The 17,915-nt window shown below is 45.7% G+C and overlaps 3 protein-coding genes across 3 annotated transcripts; 1 reads left to right on the top strand and 2 right to left on the bottom strand.

Annotated features, from left to right (window-relative positions):
- Positions 1 to 30: 30 nt before the first annotated feature.
- Positions 31 to 582, top strand: H6S33_000638 (uncharacterized protein; the record flags this gene model as incomplete). Its single annotated transcript, XM_044832037.1, has 1 exon — positions 31 to 582. One exon carries the CDS (start codon positions 31 to 33, stop codon positions 580 to 582), a length of 552 nt encoding a protein of 183 aa, XP_044700197.1.
- Positions 583 to 1,642: 1,060 nt separating this feature from the next.
- Positions 1,643 to 2,933, bottom strand: H6S33_000637 (uncharacterized protein; the record flags this gene model as incomplete). Its single annotated transcript, XM_044832036.1, has 3 exons — positions 1,643 to 2,052; positions 2,132 to 2,760; positions 2,824 to 2,933. 3 exons carry the CDS (start codon positions 2,931 to 2,933, stop codon positions 1,643 to 1,645), a joined length of 1,149 nt encoding a protein of 382 aa, XP_044700196.1.
- Positions 2,934 to 12,064: 9,131 nt separating this feature from the next.
- On the bottom strand, positions 12,065 to 14,333 carry H6S33_000636 (uncharacterized protein; the record flags this gene model as incomplete). The annotated part of the gene is made up of 6 exons (XM_044832035.1): positions 12,065 to 12,341; positions 12,414 to 12,730; positions 12,831 to 12,986; positions 13,064 to 13,908; positions 13,965 to 14,046; positions 14,097 to 14,333. 6 exons carry the CDS (start codon positions 14,331 to 14,333, stop codon positions 12,065 to 12,067), a joined length of 1,914 nt encoding a protein of 637 aa, XP_044700195.1.
- Between the last annotated feature and the right edge of the window lie 3,582 nt (positions 14,334 to 17,915).

Below are 17,915 nucleotides of genomic sequence, written 5' to 3'. Positions count from 1 at the left end.
GCAAAAACTTTCTGGGTTTTTAAACAGGCAATGCAACAAGGCAACAATGACATCGCAAAGGTCTACGCACAGAACGCCGTCCGCAAGCAGAACGAACGTCTAAACCTGCTCCGACTCGCCTCCCGTATCGATGCCGTCGCCAGCAGAGTTCAGACCGCCGTCACGATGCGCCAGGTCACGGGCAGCATGGCAAACGTCGTAAAGGGCATGGACAGCGCAATGAAGACCATGAATCTCGAGAAGATATCCCTGATTATGGATAAATTTGAAAACCAGTTTGAGGATTTGGAGGTCGCTACCGGATATTATGAGAACGCAACCTCCTCCGCTACGGCGGTGGCTACGCCGCAAGAGGATGTGGATCGCCTCATGGGACAGGTTGCGGATGAAGCTGGTCTGGAGCTTAATCAGGAATTTGCGGAGGCAACGCCTTCGCAACAAAAGATTGGACCGACCGAGCAGGAAGAGGATGGGTATGGTTACTCCTGTCTTGTAATATTCTCTGTGGGTGGAACTGACGGGAAGGTGTTACAGACTTGGCGAACGTCTAAGGGCTCTGAGGGGATAGACAATAGAGAGTGACCCGCTACAATGGTTGGTTACGCGTCTTGCTCCTTGATAGAGCTAGCTTTGGACACGATCCAGATGTTCAGGATCTTTATTTCTTTGTCTTCCTTTTACCCTTCCTTATTTCCCCACCAGTGGTTTCGGATGCAATGATTCTTGTTTTTTTGTTTTTTTTGTTTTTGCTTTTTTGCTTTTTATGTAGTCTATGACATACGAGGCGAGGTGCGAGGTGTGAGGTGCGTGGTATTGGGAGTATTAAATTTAGCAATCCTGAGCGAAGCTTAAAAAAGAATTTCAGGCATTACGATAAAACACTAGTGAATAATATATGAATCACATGGTACAGACAAGCGGTTGCGATAAGTACATGTAGGACAAGGCCTCCCCAGTCTAGAGCGCCATTTCATTCCCAGCATGAAAAAAACTATATACTTATTCAATACAGTTATTTTTTGTAAAAAAAAAAAAAAGGGTAGCAATTGAAAATGCCTGATCTATCTACTATTGAAATACAGTCCCATACCCCATATTCCCGATCCCGTTTCCCATTCCCCCATATTCCCATAGTTCCCATATGTCTTGACCAACCGTTGGAGTCATGTATAGCTACTAAGAAATACAATATTTCAGTGGCTTGCCTCGCTTATATAGCAGCATCCAAAAAAAAGAGAAAGAAAAGAAAAAAAGAGAGAGAAAAGTATGAGCAATACCCGACCTGCCCAGCCGCCGCATAAGGTATAGATTCAAACGTCTTCTCTTTCTCTCAAGAAAGGAAACGTCAGAGTCCAATGCTCCCGACAGGATATAAATGAGTATAGACAGGAAAGAAGACATGAAAAATCACTTGGCAGGGGTTGTCAAAACAAAAACGAGATGAGAAAATAAAAAAAATAAAAAGTTTATCCGTTGTCCCGACCAAGATGAAAAGAATAAAAAGATAAATGAAAACTAAATAGAAGGTGAGAGTAAAGGCAAACATCTGATGCCTCCCTTAATTTCCGGCTCTCTTTTGCCTGTTCATCCATGGGTATTGTATCGAACAACTAAAAATTACTCCAGGCTTGCTTGCATCTTTCTAAGGCTCGCGGTTTTGAGGAAAGTTAGGGGGATGTGATGATGAACGCTTGCGCTGGTGTCCGAACTCCCGGCCAAACATGGATATCATCTTGTCTGGTCGGTCTGAATCTTGCTCATGCTGAGGAGCACCGGGAGCGCCCGCCGACCCTATTGATCCTGTCCCTCTGTTAAGGTATGACGAACTAAATGTGGTCGCATCCGCAGGTGCACTCATTTGAGGAATCTGGAATTCTTGCGGTGGGGCAAGAGGTGCCGTCGCGAAGCCAGACATGGTTCCAGAGTGGGGTGTCAAGGGAGGTTGTGGGTATTTAAAGTCGGATAGGGTCAACGGTGGTGGGAAGCTTGGCGGTGGTCGTGCCTGATGCCCAGATGGTGGTGCTGGTGACGGATAAGGGTGAGTGTAAGGTCCTAGACAGGAAGGTTAGTTTGGTCAGATCTAAGATCGATCGCATCGCAGCAGCGGTCGAGACATAACGCTTATACATACCTTGTGGCGTGTGCACATATGGACTGTGAGGCGTTTCTGGAGGAACACTTCTTGGAGGTTCGTTGAAGGGTAATCCCTGTATTGAGTATGCGCTAGGGCTCAACTGGTATTCTCCGTGATCGATAGTATTTGCCGAATAGGGCGTACTAGATCTCAATGGAGAGCTAGCAGATTCTGACATCGAACGTGGGATGTCTTGAAGCTGTAAGCGGGGCACACTGGTGCGAAAGGGATCGGTAGGCCGGGAAAATGGGTTTCCACGTTGCTGGGGGCCAAGTGGAGCTGTCATGTACCCGAGATACGACGGACGCTCCCCAGTAGAAGAGACAGGGGACAGTAGTTCACCAGACGAAGTTGTGGGCGTAAAAGACAGCCCGGCAAAACCCGGCGTAGTCGGCGATACGACAACATCCTCTTCGCCAAGGTGTCGTCGTCGGAGGGGATCGGTCCGGCCATAGCCCATGTTTGTAGTTGGAGAATACTCTGTAGGCGAGGCAATCGGCGTCCCCATCATCCGACCTGAACCATATGTGTGCAATGTTTGGAGAATTGGGAACTCCTCTGGTAAAGCGCGCGACTTCATCATGCGCTCTCGGTCATCGCTACTCATTCGTTTCAGTTTGGCTCTCCTGAGACATGCATTAGTCACCAAATCTCGGTTGTACAAGCTTTAGACCAAGGAACAATCCTACCTGTTTTGAAACCAGACTTGTACTTGACGAGGGCTTAATCCAGGGATCTCCCTAGCCAATCGTTCCCGATGAGCTGCGTCAGGATGCGCTTGTCTGGCGAACTCACTCATGAGGAAGCGAGTTTGGTTATGTGTAAGACTTAATTTCCCCAGGTTTTGCGTCAGCCGGAATTGCGCACTTAGGGCGACTCAAAGCAGTCAAGATCAATTCTTACCGAAACCGTTTCATCTTTCTTTTTTCTTGTCGACGTTCGCTTAGAGACATATGATGTTCCCCTTGCGATCCGGAAGACTGACCAGTTATATCAACAGAATGTCTATGTTCTGAGTGTGAAGAAGGATGTGAATGTGGACTGTCAATCATAGAACCAGCTGAGGAATGGGGAGAGCCTATATGCTCTTCATGGGACGCCGAGGTAGGCCATTCCCTGTACTCTTCGGCTTCGGATACTGGTCCCGGACTGTAATGCTCATATACAGGTGGTAGTTGGTTGTGTGATTGATGGTGGTGGTGGTGTCCGTCTTGCTCTTGGTGTAGTACGGATGAAGTATCTCTCTCCAAGCGTTGCTCTCTCCAAGGCATGTGTCCAGAGGACTGATCTGCGCCGAACTCTGACATTTGATTAAAGCTGTGGTTTTTAGAGGTCGAAGGATTGCCCCAAACTTCTAATCCTCGATCTTCCCGGTATGGAGGGGTGTTTAGTAGTGAAGGCACTTTGACGAATCAAAAATAATGTGTCTATACAACCAACAAAATGTGGTTGCTGAGTGCTTTTTGGTAGATGTTGCTATAAGAGCGAAGATTGTGTACTACTGCCGTAGCAATAGTAGTGATAGTAGTAGTAGATCACTGAATAGTACTCGGGAAAAAGATGCAAATAAAATAAAGTCGATATAGCCCCAAATTTGCAGGCAAAAAGCAATTCGTATTATAGCTGTTCCTGCGTCTCGCCAAGTCTCTGTGATCAGGCCGTATTTTCGTGCTTCGTTTCGTTAATTCCGGGAATCCGGCGTGTGTAAGTGCGTGCGTGTTCAAGAATGGCGTCGAGCCTGGTGCAAAGAATTTTATTGACGTAATTGAGTTGAGATCTCCGAATAATTGTGAAAGGTGCAAAAATATTTGAAAGAAAAGAATGGGCAAGGTAGATCAACAATGGGCCCTGGGAGGACAGGTGAGCGAGGAGGAAGACTTGTGTGTGTGTGGCGCGGGCAAGGCACGGTATGTATAGTGACCGTTAAGCTGGACTGGACGACTAACTATGTAGCAGTACTACAGTCGGACAAGCTGCTTGTAGGGCGTGCAACGGAGTATGTAGGTAGTACCTAGAGACGCAAGAAAGAGTGACGAAGGACTGAGATCGGTGTAGCAACAAGGGGGATCAGTGTTGGTGATCTTTTTTGGGGCCAGACTGCTGGGGTAATTCGGGCAAGTAGACCGTCCACCGGCAAAAATGAGTGACAACGGTAAGTCTATATGGAGAAATGTTTGAATGAGGGAACGACCAGCGGGAGGCCAACAATAGCTTCACAGGTACTGATCCAGCAGCCGTGACCCAGCACAGAGAAGTTTAAGTAAAAAAAAAAAAAAGAGTGGTAGGGCAACAGTATGAGGATTGTTGCAGAGGACGAGCCAATAAGAAAGAATGAAAGAGAGAAGAGAAGAGAACGAAGAGTAGAGATGATAATTCTCAAACAGAGAAGCTGGGGGGTGGTGGTTGTCAAGGTATATTATATGTAGGTAATAGTAGTAGAGGAATTGGGATTACTTGAAAGTCAAAGCGGAGACAGAGATACGACCCACAAACGGTTGTCAGGGAATCTATCAAGCGAAGGAGGACAGAATGGAAGAATGAACGAAGGTGGACTAGCACAACCAGAGATGCGGAATAGGCGCACGGGCTGTCGACGAATTTCTGAATCTGCAGTTGACGAGGAGTAGAACGAGGGTGGAGCGTGGGCACGGGGCCTGGTTGTGTAGCCTTTGCATGAATATAGATGGTCCGGGTTTGAGAATAAGGCGGGGCCCACGTATGAGCAGGAGGAGGAGGGTGAAAGGGTGAAGGAGGAGGAGTGATAGTGGTAGTAGAAGTAGTAGTGGAAGTAGTAGCAGAAATACTTAGTGACAGTAGTAAGAAGATAAGGATCAAGACCAGGAGTAGGAAGCAGGAGATTCAGAAAAAATGTGGACTGCTCAGCCAACAGTGGGATTCAATAGTAGCAGCAATAGCAAAATAACCAGCAGAAGATCAAGATGAAGCAGTAGCTAACAGACAGCAGGCAATAAGTGACAGGGCAGATGAGTTGATACTCTACTGGGCGGATAGAGGAGCCACAACCAAGTGGGGACCGATTCAAGTTCCAGGAGTAGAAGTGTCGGAGGGGGGGGGGGTGGGTAGCCCAAAGCAGTCCTTGTGTTATGAGACGAGTTTTGGGTCCGGATTAGCTACCACTACTACGGCAGAAGTGATAGATATTGCAAAATGGGACTGGCGATGGTGGTGGAGTATATGCAGGTGAAGTCGCGGAAGCGACAACTGACTGTTCGTGAGGCTGCGGGGAACTGGTCTGGTCTGGTCTATCTGTCTGCACTCTTTCTTGCCTGAAATCTCTCTCGAGCTCATTTTTCTTTTCTCCCTTCTATCGGAGTACCCCCCCCCCCAAACCCCACCCCTCTGGCTTCTGTCTTCCTGAAGCGCAGGATCATGCAGAATTATTTTCGGCATTGAAATGGAAAAGAACAGAAGAAAAACGTCTTCTTGCAGATCAAGGACGAGAACCTGTCAAGGCTGGTGCACATGAAGCAGCAGCAGCAGTAGTTACTAGCAGCAAAAGTAGTAACAGCAGCTGACTGACCGGCTAGAGGAGGAGGACTACCATACTCGCATAGGGGAGAAAAGCAGCAGGAGCATTAAGCAAGAATTAGAACAATAGTAACAAGTACAGGTAAAACGGCCAAACACTAAGAAGCTAAGCAGCTACTACTATTCCCAGGACAGCCATGTGTACGGGTAAAGTGCAGACAGCAACAACAGCAATGCATATTACAACAGCAGTAAATAGTAGCAACAAGTATAATCAAACAAAAAATACCGTAAGGGCGGGGTGTGGGTTTGGGAATAGGATTGGAAGTGGAAAAGTGTACCGGGAGTTGTTTCAAGTTGAGTGTTGCGAGCGCTCGAGCATTCCTGTAAATATGTACCGGAGCATTTGCAACGAGGTTCCCGAAATCTCCTCTGGACCTGATTGCAGAGCTTAGAGACAGTAACAGTAGGGCCTGAGCAGGGCTCCAGGCTCGTCAGAGCAGCAATTGCAACGGCCGATGCGGATCATGGGTGGATTTGGGCATGGATGGGCGTATGTGATCCATCCATCATCACCCATCATGGCAGGGCATGCAGCCACGCTGCTGTTAGAAGCTGCGCGCTGCATCCTTGAACTAGTCTGTTTTGCTTTTTCGGTTCACACACCTTATCCGCCTAGTCGCTGCGGTAGCGGTGTCGTTGTGGCACATTTTCCTTTAGCCCGTCCCTGGGTCTCCCCCATATCTGATCCCGCCATCGACGAATCCAGCTCCCAACTGCACGCAAGCGAAATGTTCCTGTCCCTAACTAGCAGGCTAGCCCAGATATATTTCTACCGAAGGGTATGTAGAGTAGAGTAGGTATCTGATCCTCCTCCCGTTATTTTTTTCTCTCTGTTATTTATTTATTTATTTTTCCTTTTTGTTTTCCTTTTTCTTTCCCGGCGGATAGCTTCGCCATGCCCAGCCTTTTTCTCTGAGCTTTTTGTATTTGGTTTATTTTTCTCTTTTAAACAGCTAGGTAGTGAAACCTGGGGTGTCAAACACAGCACGTACGGCTCGTCCCGAAGTAATCGATTTGATAGATATGTAGTATGTACTCTAAAGTGCCAACCAAATCCTTTATTTGGTTAGCAGGCGGCCCTGTCAGAACTCTCACGCTGGTTGCAGCTTTGGCCGATGACTCGGCGATGGCACCGCGTGGCATCGGTTTGACAGGAAATTTGACGGATTGCGATATCCCAGCCTTGGTGGGGTGGAAAAACCGTTGCTCGGCGGGAAAACTGTTGAGCCTGTTTTCAACGTCTTCCGTGGGGTCCGAGGATAGAAGGCGGGGGGGATGAGAAGTTGAAGGAATTCCTCATGAGCAAACTCCGAGGGACGGGGCTGGACCTAGTTCGTTAGAGTTGGCCGACGCGTCTCTAGAATACCGATGAAGCACAAAAAAAAAAAAAAAAAAAAAAAAAGAGGGAGGGGTGGAGGAATAAAAAGATGAAAAGATAAACATCTCGCCTGTGGAAACCTGCGTCTCGTTAAATCACGAACAAAGGTACACACCCATCCATGTGCGGAGAATTGTTCGGTGAAATTGAGATCGACGGGATCTAGTGATGAACAATCCCGGGGCGAAGAACAAACAATGAGAGAAGATGAACGAAAAAAAGCTATAGAGAAAGGAATTATTATGTATGACAGCTGCATGTCTCGTGATGGATTCGCTATAATTCCCCGACGGTACCGTTTCCCTCCTTTCCCAAGCAACTTGCGTGTGTGAGCAGCAGCAGGAGCAAGCCAGCATGTGCGTGCATCAGGCACGGACCAGTCGGATCTTGGCTAACTACAGTTGTGAAGGAGGAGCCAAGAAAAAGGAAAGAGAGACAACATGCTGCAAGTATCATATCTACATGTTGCGTACTCTTGAGCACTTGGTTTTTAGAGTAACAAAATTGAGAGAAAAAAAAACCAAACCACATCGGAAAAAAGGAATGAATGTACATACACACGATATGCACGAATGACAAAATAGGATCACTAGGGGCTGGGGGTGTAATTTTCGGACGTTTTTGAACGACGTCCAACAAAGTTGCCCTTGCAGGTTTCCGGTGTGCCTAGCACCGACGTTTTCTCCAAGAGAAGGAGTGCAACGGTCAACCTGCAGTCTTTTGATAAGATGTAGAGTAAGAGATGCACACCACTGCACCCACTGCAGCAAACGGGCGAGCTGCGCGTCATCTAGCAGAAAGGCCAGGCTGTTTGCCACACTTTGTTTCTTGCAATTGCAAGGAACCCTGTCGAAACGAGATCGTTTTCCCTCTCTCTAAATGATGTATGTAAGTTAGCCTTCTTGGAGACCACTTCGATGTAAAGTCTGCATACATATTCCTTTTTCTTCCTTATGCGTAATAAATCGGTTTCTTTTCTTTTTTCCCCCTCATGCTCAGCCTTAGAGTAGTTTCACTCCATCGCGAAAGAACCGATACAATCCTATCGTGCATGGACCCCAAGACTTTTCACATCCTAATTACGACATTCGACACCTGCCTGAGACTGTCTTCTAGAAGCCTTCCCCACTAACAAGGCTTGACAAAACACTACAAGTCTGAACTACCAATCCGGAGAAGTCATTCTGCGGAACAACCCTGAACTCTGAACCGTGCGTCTTGACGTGATTTGCCGCAACAACCACCAAGGCCCACCTATATCCATCTTCACACACATGACATCTCATCCGTAAAAGGGTATATGTGGAAGCCGGTAAGTTTTGATTCGTATATTCCCTACACTGAGATGAAGCTATGTATCTAACAGCCTTATCGCGGAACTCGGGAGCCAAACCCAACCGATCGAGCTGCATGCATGAGGTTTCGGTTCTGGCGTCAAAGCGTGACAGGCCATTCACTACTGCAATGATTTTCTTTCTTCATCTATAGGCGAGGATGAAGTTGAAGCTATAGAAACAGCATGATTGATATAGATAGTCTCGGTCCAATCCGATACAGGGCACGCCCTCCTGCAACGTCTGTGCAGCACGGAGAATTGAAGGAGATCTTTTTGACCGCAAAAAAGAAATATCTCAAAACTGCTTCTAGAAGATTTCGCTAAGCTTTGGGTGTCTTCTTCCATTACCTTCTCGAAGGGTCTGAGACTAGCGTTTTGGGGGGTATCAAGCATAACATATAATTGGATATACGAAACAGTAATTTTTTTCTGTTTGCTTAGTGATGGTAATATCTACCTCACTATCCCTCAGGTACAGTAATACGAGATCTTAATATTTATCGAGATCTTAATATTTATCGAGATCTTTATTATTGTTTCGGTCTGAGACTGTAATGTGATTTCCATCACTATAATAATATCCGGGGCTCAGAACATTAGTCGAGTATTGTAGACAACATAACATGATAGGCCAGAGACCTTTCTTGAGATAAATTGGTTTCGTACATGTAGTTCTCAAGTAAACTATGTAGACTCACTACCATCTGAGTAAAACATACCCTCCATGCTTGTTGGCGTAATCAACCGACCACATGATCGTAAGTGAAACAGGCGATATAGCCACTGATAAATAAAGTTCGTACTTGATGGGAATCGATTTTGTTTCACTCAGGCATTCGTCACCAGTTATAGTCGTCCATGAACCAACGGTCTCAGGCCCATTCTATGCCAGAAATAAGAATCATTGCTGGTAATGTATTCAGCCCATCAAGTTTATTGCATAGGTTGCAGCCCACTATTCTAGCCAATGAATGCTGTCCCTAATGATTAATGGTACCGGTAAGAAAGGGCTATACTCTTCAGATAACCAATCAATCATTTCCCGGTTTACTAGTAGACACAAAAATAGCGTATTCCAATCTCGATAGACGTCGTATAAACGATTTCAACATTGGAAACCTGGTATCGGGTTTATGTTTTTTGCCTTGTCGTTCTTGGGGTTGATTGATTGACCTGATTGATTGCCCAACGCATGACGTCCATTGAAAACCCGGGGTACAGATGGCAGTAAGCTAGAAATCTGGTAAGAAAACCATTTCCCTGGTAAAACTAAAACAAAAAAAATTAAAAACAATATAAAAAAGGCAAAAAAAAAAAAGAGGAACCTATAGTACTCTGCGCACGCACGTTTTGATAACCGTATATAGGTACTATCAAGGGGACCCTCGCCTTTTCAGCCCAGAATCTCTCAGGCAGTCAGTAGGCAGGAACAGCGCGCGCCCCCACCACTTAACTTCATCGAAACATATCCGATCGTACACAAACGATATAGCCACCCATCCATCGGTGCCATATTTATCTATCTCTTCCCCTTCTTATGCAAAGCATATGTACGTCAACTCTGTTAGAGTAGGTTGTATATAAAATGACCTTTCTCAGTTGGATGCCTTAGCGATAACAAGCGAGCAAATGAGCAAGTGGTGATTGCAAAAATACGCATCGCACCTGCAGCCTTTGTCAGAATTAAAAAGAAAGATATCATATACAGCTTGTGTCCTGCACCCCCGCATTCACTGGCTGAGACTTGATCCAACACATGCGAGCGACTCGAATCAGAGACATGAGCGGCAGACAGGCATACATGGCGACGTATACACAAGTTAGACGCCCTTACTTGCGCCGGCATTCGGGTGAAGGTGAAGGGGGGGCAGGCAGGAGTCGGTCAGTCAATGAGGCATCCATAAACCTAGCAACTAAAGTCGGATAAGAAAATGAATGAATGAGAGCTATGACAAGTGACGAGTCATTACTATCGTCACGTCATACCATGATGCAAGTTCTCAGGTTAAAAACAATAGAGGCCAGTTTTCCCTTCATCGAACATAGGGATGCGGATCAGAAGCACAAGTTTCTCAAATAGGCCAGATGCTCCGTCGTGGCGTGAATGTTCCTCTGGTTAAAGGAAAAGAAGAAAGGCTGGATGTAACCCGCACCTGTGCTGTTGTGCACAGGGCATCTCACGCCTCTAGCTCTCTGGCATCTGAAATCGTATTTATCCTCGAGTAGTGCTGCCGCTAGCAACCGGAGAGAGAAATAAGACAAGCACAATATGCCTGTATGTCCTGTCATGTCAGTGTAAGCACCCACGTTTCTTCTACCCTGAAGAACGAAAGAGAGATCCTTCTCCCAGCTTTCTTCGACCTGCTGCAGCAGGCATCGAAACAGATGCATTCATTCGGCAGCACAAGCCTAAGCCCGGCCTCTCGTACCTGTATATATTTTTCCGGTATTGTAAAGAGCACTGGGCGGCGGCTGGGTGGCAAAGTAATATCTTTCACGTTTTCCCCTTCCCGAGCTTGGAATTAGTGCAGATTAATGATATATCGGCGCTTGCATTCCACCTTGTATCAACATGCAAGCATGGCTTTCTCGAGATAGTAAAAAGGGAAGATTTCAGGAAATTCCGGAGTTTGACTCGGAAAAACATCAGAGAGGGGGGGGTATCCACACCCCTACATACACCCCTCACACTCGGAAGGACCCGGTAAAAGGATGAATATAAATGCGGAGAGTAGAGAAAGAGAGAGAGTATGCTGTTGCGCGGAGATATGTATGGGGTGGCTAAAGTGGATGCTGGCTTCGATCACGAGGGGCCCAGACTGGGAACGATCATTCCTAATCTAAAGTTATGATCCCTGCCCATCGTGCCGGCCTCATAACGGGCAAGAAAAAGAAATTGAGGTATCAGCAGGCTTATGAGCATTTGGGGTGGGGTATTGGTAGTCCCTCAAGATTGGGAAGATCAGTACAACGAATTTTTCAGTGCACATGGGAATTGGGGTTTTCTGCAGCTATTAATCGTTGCAATTTCAGCGTAGTTTATCGGAAGTTGCATATATTGAACTTAGAATGAGGGAACGGGGTACATATTGTATGACTAGGGTCATATTGCTCCCGCGTGTGCGTAGACGCTTGATTGCGAGCAGGGATTCGGGTTCGGGGCAAAAAGATGCTCAACCTGATTTTGATTCTTTTTTTTTTGGGGGGGGGGGTAAACACAAGATGAACGAGACAATAAGAAGGGTCAAGGCGGTAAAGATCTTCCAGATGCGTATCTACACCTATAGATTTCATTTCGGAATGAGAAGCCGGCCCAGGTTAAACGCCACGCATGGCCTATCACTTAAAACCTTTTGCTGCAGCCTTGAAGAAAGGTCCTGGTCGAGGGAATTCGTGTCCTCCCGGGCCTCAATCGACAGATAACCTTCTATTTGATAAAATTACCACCCCATTCTGATCCGCGTAGTGTAATTAAGGACCCCAAGCCGTTGTGCTGCCTTTTTGTCGAGATGCAGAGCTTTCACATTCACACCTGATCTCGACCTCACGACCTCCTCCAGGTTGAACTGGTTCGCCTTCTTTTCAAGTTGATGTTGTGGGCTTTTAAAGCTCAACCAAATTTTACCGTGTCAGCCACCAGTATTGCTCTCTAGTTCCTATTAGACTATGCTTGCTGATTCACCTTCGGTTTTGCTTCTTCTTTCGTCTTTTCATCCACATCAAAAAGCATTTCCAGATCATTTCTTTCCTCGTCAAATTTATCATCAAATTTGTTGAATAAATGAAAGCGATCTCGCGATGCAATACGCAAGGCCTTCCACGTTTTCGTGAATTTTGCGTTTTGGGCTTCTTCGATATCCTGTGGAAAAAATGAGTCTTTGATATCTTCCTGAGCCTGTTGGACACCTGCTCGGAAAGACTCGGGTGTAGGGATACGATGTCTGGCGTGCGAATTAGTAAAAAAAATAACGTGTCTGATGTAAAAGTAAGTATGGGATCAGGTAGTAGTGTACCTCTCCTCGTCAGTTAATCCCTCCATCCCCGATGCGTCCCCAGTCCCCTGCCAGAGTCTACTCAGAGTTGGTGTTCCCATGACATAACGAAAAGGAGCCTCCGAGATGCACTGTTTTTCAGCCTTGAGTTTTGCATCTTCAAATTCTTCCTCGGCTAGAGGGAGCATATCAAATGGCTGGCAACTTTCCGCTTTCCACCGCACCCAGTTTTGTTCTCTAGTGAGAACGGTATTGATAAGACGCATAAAGAGTCTACCAGACTGGTTGGGCTGCAGGCTATTAGATATTTGGGTGCGGGTGCTGATAGCCCATTGCTCCTATGTGATGTTGAGATTAGCTTCATAAGGAACATATCACATCGGCGGTACGTTGATCCGCCGGCTAAAGATGATGTTGGCAGGTTGTGGAGAATCTCACATCTTCAGGACTCAGTGTATAGGAATATTGAACTGCTCTGTTGGGTGTCTTGATATCCTTCCACTTGTCTTTTGCCCCAGGTGTAAGGCTTAGTAAGAAGTCAATCAGAACCATTGCCTGTACGAGCACATGCCTTCTGAACGTTAAGTCGCTGATCTATGATTTATATGCATCTTAGCCTCAACTATGCACAATACTAAACAAAATCAAGATGTGTGAAGGGATGTATTTACCTCAAGTTCAAATAATTCCCGACTAGTCAGATATTTAGGGTTAAACCCTTCTCCATGTGAATCGTCCTCTTCGTCATCTCTTTTTCTTTTCTCTCCAGTAACTACTAGACTAGCTTTCTTGTCATCTGACCGCTTACTGTTGCTTGTTTGATTGTCTTTTTTTTCTCCTATGCCACTACTTTTGACGGCTTCCTCGTCTGCTATTTGAAATCTCGCCATTGTTGCGGCAAGGCCTTTTTTAAAAGTCTCTAAAGATTCTGGGGCCTGTAATAGCCGTTGCGGATCTGCAAAATCGCGTTGCAGGGACCAGAAAATGGGATATAGTGCACTGGTACTTAGGACCTCGGAGGGGGTTTTGGGCTCCTGCCCAGCAGTAAAGGAGACCGTTTTAGCACCCTTTGTGCCATCTTCGCTTTTTACGTCCCCCTCAGGAATAGCAGCCGATATTGATTCTTCAGTTTTTACCTCCTCCTCCTTCGTATCAACTTCCATTTCCACATCTAGGACGGGCTCCTGGGGAGGAGTGTCATCATACACAGTCACATTTTGAGTGTTGAATTCTCCCCTCAGGTTGACCCCCGATTTTTCACCGATAGGAAAGCTCTTGCTTAGGAAGATCAATATTCGCCCACAGAAAATAGTGTCTTCTGTTTTCGATAACCTCCGGAGTAATTCGTTGAGTAAACGCAACAAGATAAGACCTTTACCTTTGCTCCCTTCGATACCTGCCGTCACCCGTTCGATCCGGGACTCAAGATATTGGAATAGTAGCTCGCATGACGGGATTGTTTGAGAGTCGAAGAGTTCCTCAATTAAGGCAAGAGGCAAACCGGGTTCGGAGATTTCTGTGTGGTTTGTGTAAGATAAAGTGTATATAGGAATCGAATAAGAGATGGTATACCAAGCTCCGCAAACACCAAGGCTAAATCTAGTAGATTTCCGAACGCGACCAAGGTTTCGTTACTAACAGAGGTGTCTTTTGTCTAAACTTCGTTAGCGATTTTGATTTGATAGCTCCGCAGAGCACACATACAGCAAGCTCATATAATATGGTTTTACACGCTATCTCAAGCGATGATTTGTAGAGCTCATCGACGGGTTGTGTTGCAGGTTTGATTTGACCCAAGAGCTCGGCATCGAAATCCGGCTCGCCCAGTGGGGGTTCAAGAGAGCTCTTTTCGATCGTCGAAAGAATTTGCTTCAGGCATGATACAAAAGAATCAATACCTCCTAAGGTAGAAGTGCCACTAGCCAGAAGAGCTGGCGACATGGTGTGACTGTACGGTAAAAAACAGCGGAGGTATTTGAAAGCAGAAACAAAAGGGAGAAGACTTGAGCGGATGTTTAGACAGGGTTTGCGTGTGGTTCATTCACGCGTTAGGTTACCCGTCGCTTCGGTTAGTAGACCGAAACGCCAAGGGCTTTTTACATTATGTGTTACCCTGCTCAGGTTCTCATGATGAACCTCTCCCCTGCTCTTTTGGCCCCCTGATTATCAAGTGCAATTTGTTTGTGCTACAGGAAATAGGTCTGGGCACAAGCACTGCGGAAAAGATGCGCACTGTGTGATTAAATTAATCTGATAAACAAACCCCGGTCTTCCTCGTCCTCATCCTTCTCCCCTCCTCTCGGCTTCTTCGGAACCCATTATTCGCCAGGGCGGCTTCACGAACCGTCTTCCATCTATCCATCCCAGATGTTTATCCCTTGGACGGATGAAACCTGCAAATTCGCGACTTCCCTCTTTCAGCTATCACTAGCCTTATGTGGTAATTAGAGCTGATTTTTGGTTGGCTCAATTATTGTTATCACCTGTAAAAAGAAAGACAATTGCCTTACTAAGTGCGTGCACGGTCCAGGTCGCGAATTTGCAGGTTTCATCCGTCCAAGGGATAACGGTATTTATCAGAGATCACCAATTAAAACTGGCCAGGAACGCTTAATAAATTCTACCGATATTGGAGGAGGGGTGCCTTCCAACCGGAGGGAGCATCATCACCAGGATGGCTAAGCTTTCTGGAAAAACGTGTAGCCTTATGTAAAATTAATTCTTATCCATGAGTTAGATAGTCATATTATTATCTTTTGCACCACCATCTTCGGTCTCGATTTCTGGAGATGGTGGGGGTTTTGGCTTATTGACAGCGGCTATTGGGGGCCATTCAGGAAGTCGTCATCTTTATGTTTTGACGCGGCAAAGCTGTCTGTCCCTTGCAACCTGACCTCATTACGGAGTAATAGTAACCGAGTTTGTATTATGAAGAAGCACCAAGGTTCGAAATTCTTACCTCCTACACGTGATCAGTCAGGGAGAAGTAACGAGATCACAGGTTATCACTCGCTTATCTAATACTATCCGCACTCTAAGCTAGGTTAGGGTATGTAAATGTACATGTATGTACGTATATATAGGTATATAATATTGGCTTTTATAAAACTGCTAAAAGAAATAAACGATCTTTCCGGATCTCCAACCTGGAGTCTTAATTTATATTAATTTAATCTATATTCACTATCTCGAGAATCAAATTAACCTACATACAGTCTTACATACACCTTTAGTGAGAGAGATAGAGTGATATCTGTGACTGTGGCGGCTTCCGGACTAGTCTAAGTATATCCACAGCCGCGAATTCTGGAATTCAGTCAATACGCTAGCCTACTCAATATCGACATATATTTCTAGAGAAACGAAACTATAGCTATTACCTTGGGGCTAGGGACAGACCGGCTTCATGCGAAAATAGTCTTTGTTAGGGTTATTTAAGTCGTGGCGAGAAGCTTAGGTATTGGATCCCCAGTTTCTACCAGAACGAGGTGTGGGTTTCAGACCCCGGGCGCCATACATAATTGTGAGTTACATGTAGTCTCTAAGATTTATTCATTTCTTGTATAATGTATTAATGCCCGAATTTATTTTCCTGAACGAATTTCTTAATGCCCTCTTGTCATGGTACAATTCCCCGCGCGCCACACACTCGACATCTATCCTCACTCTAAAGCTGTCTTTTCATGCACATATTCAATTCCCCCATTCCAAAACTTATTGTGATATCACATCTAGGGTACCCAGGTGGATTATACCATCCATTGCTCGAAAAAGCGTTGATGTACATGAATATTTTGCTGATCACACACTATCACTCGAGCCTTGGCAATACCAACGTCTGAAACCTTCGATTTTTGTCAACCATATAAAACCTCCCCCCATTGATGTGCTACTTTCACAAAAGGGTGGTTTGGCACACTTTGGGTATTGATACCATCACTCCTGGTTTAGCCGCAAGTCCTTATGACACACTACTCGCGCGTTAATTAAACGGTCGGAATTTTGTATGGGGATTTAGTTGCAACGACTTCCGACCTTTTGGTTAACGAGTGAGTAACCTCTTCTTAAAATCATCTTTTCCTGGATTGGAGGATGTTAGCCGCTTTTTGTATTCATGTCTTGATCCTTCTCGAAGAACTGATGCAAACGTGAATTCCTCGAGCTGCTAGAACGACGTGATGCAATTGAAGTGATGATGATCTATGGTGACAGGACGAAGACAAATCTATACTAGAGAGTTATCCGCTCTAGCCACGTGTTCCTGCCCGCACTAACTATAACTACATGTATGCTCCTCCGCTGTCTCCGCTCATACGGGTTACATACATGTAGTCATAAAACAGGAGCTGCCCAAGCGACATGTTCCACAACCACCGGTAGGCCTAAATGTAAGGGTCCTGTAGGGCCTGTATAGTATAAACTGTCATGAGTAGAGTATAGGCGAACAGAGTGGCTTGATGATGTAATGGCCACAGCTACCACTGTACTACATGTTAGTGGAGTATATTACATCAGATATTACAAGCACTTCAGGTCCAGATACTCAGAGTAACGTACATCTCACGGCGTGAACGGGAAAAAAATTGGTGTAAGATGAATTTGGTCCGTCTGGTTGGTACTGTGAGAGCCCCGCGTTGAGAGATACATGTATTTCAAAAAGAGTTGTCTCGGGCTAGATGTTGGGTTAGATGTACAGTGACAGAAACATGGATAAAATGACTACCACAGTCTTTGGCAATGCCGTACCACTGCGGTAACACTACCGTTTACTTCGTCAAAATACGGAGATAAAGTGGCATATTCTCGCAATGCCGCACTGATGCGATATCAGTTTTACCCCCATTTCTGATACTGTAGTCTCGTTCCCAGACTGTTTTGTCTGCATGCAGCTACATCAAGCAAACACAGGCTGGGCACGAGACTAGGTTAGATGGGTTTAATATTAAACTTAGCGTTGGGAAAGCCTAATTAGGTTTAGTTCGAGACAACAAGGAGAGATGATGTAGTCTTGGCTTGTGCTAAATACCTGTACCTACATCCAACGTACTGGCGGCCTCAAGGCCCCACGGAAAATTGTACTTTTACCAACCACTCTACCCTCAAACAGTGAGGCAAGCCTAAAGTCTCATACTACATGTAAATACTACGTCCGCGCTGTGGAATATTACTTTGGGGACCCCTAGTTTCCGAAAACCCATCTAGATTCGGAACGGATTAGAGGATACTAACTTAAGTACTTGAGTTGTTTTAATATAAACTAATAATATTAGGAACATTTCCTATCCCTTAGGCGGTCAGCCCAAGTCAAAATCGTGATCAAACCAGATATGGTAGCTATGCTCTGATAAACGCAGTTCCTGTTTATCCTGTCCTCGAGTTTTTTCTCACACGCTAGAAAGCTCCACCTGTTCCACTAGAGACAGGGAGAGAATGAACAGTAATTGGGTTCAACTGAGCACATTCAGCCATATCTGGTTCGGTCACGATTTTGATTTGGACCGCCTAAGGGATAGACTGCGCTAA

The sequence above is a fragment of the Morchella sextelata genome, assembly GCF_020137385.1.
Source record: "Morchella sextelata strain SCLS chromosome Unknown scls_1, whole genome shotgun sequence".
NCBI classification, from domain to species: Eukaryota; Fungi; Ascomycota; class Pezizomycetes; order Pezizales; family Morchellaceae; genus Morchella; species Morchella sextelata.
This window is presented reverse-complemented; position numbering and strand designations above follow the sequence as displayed.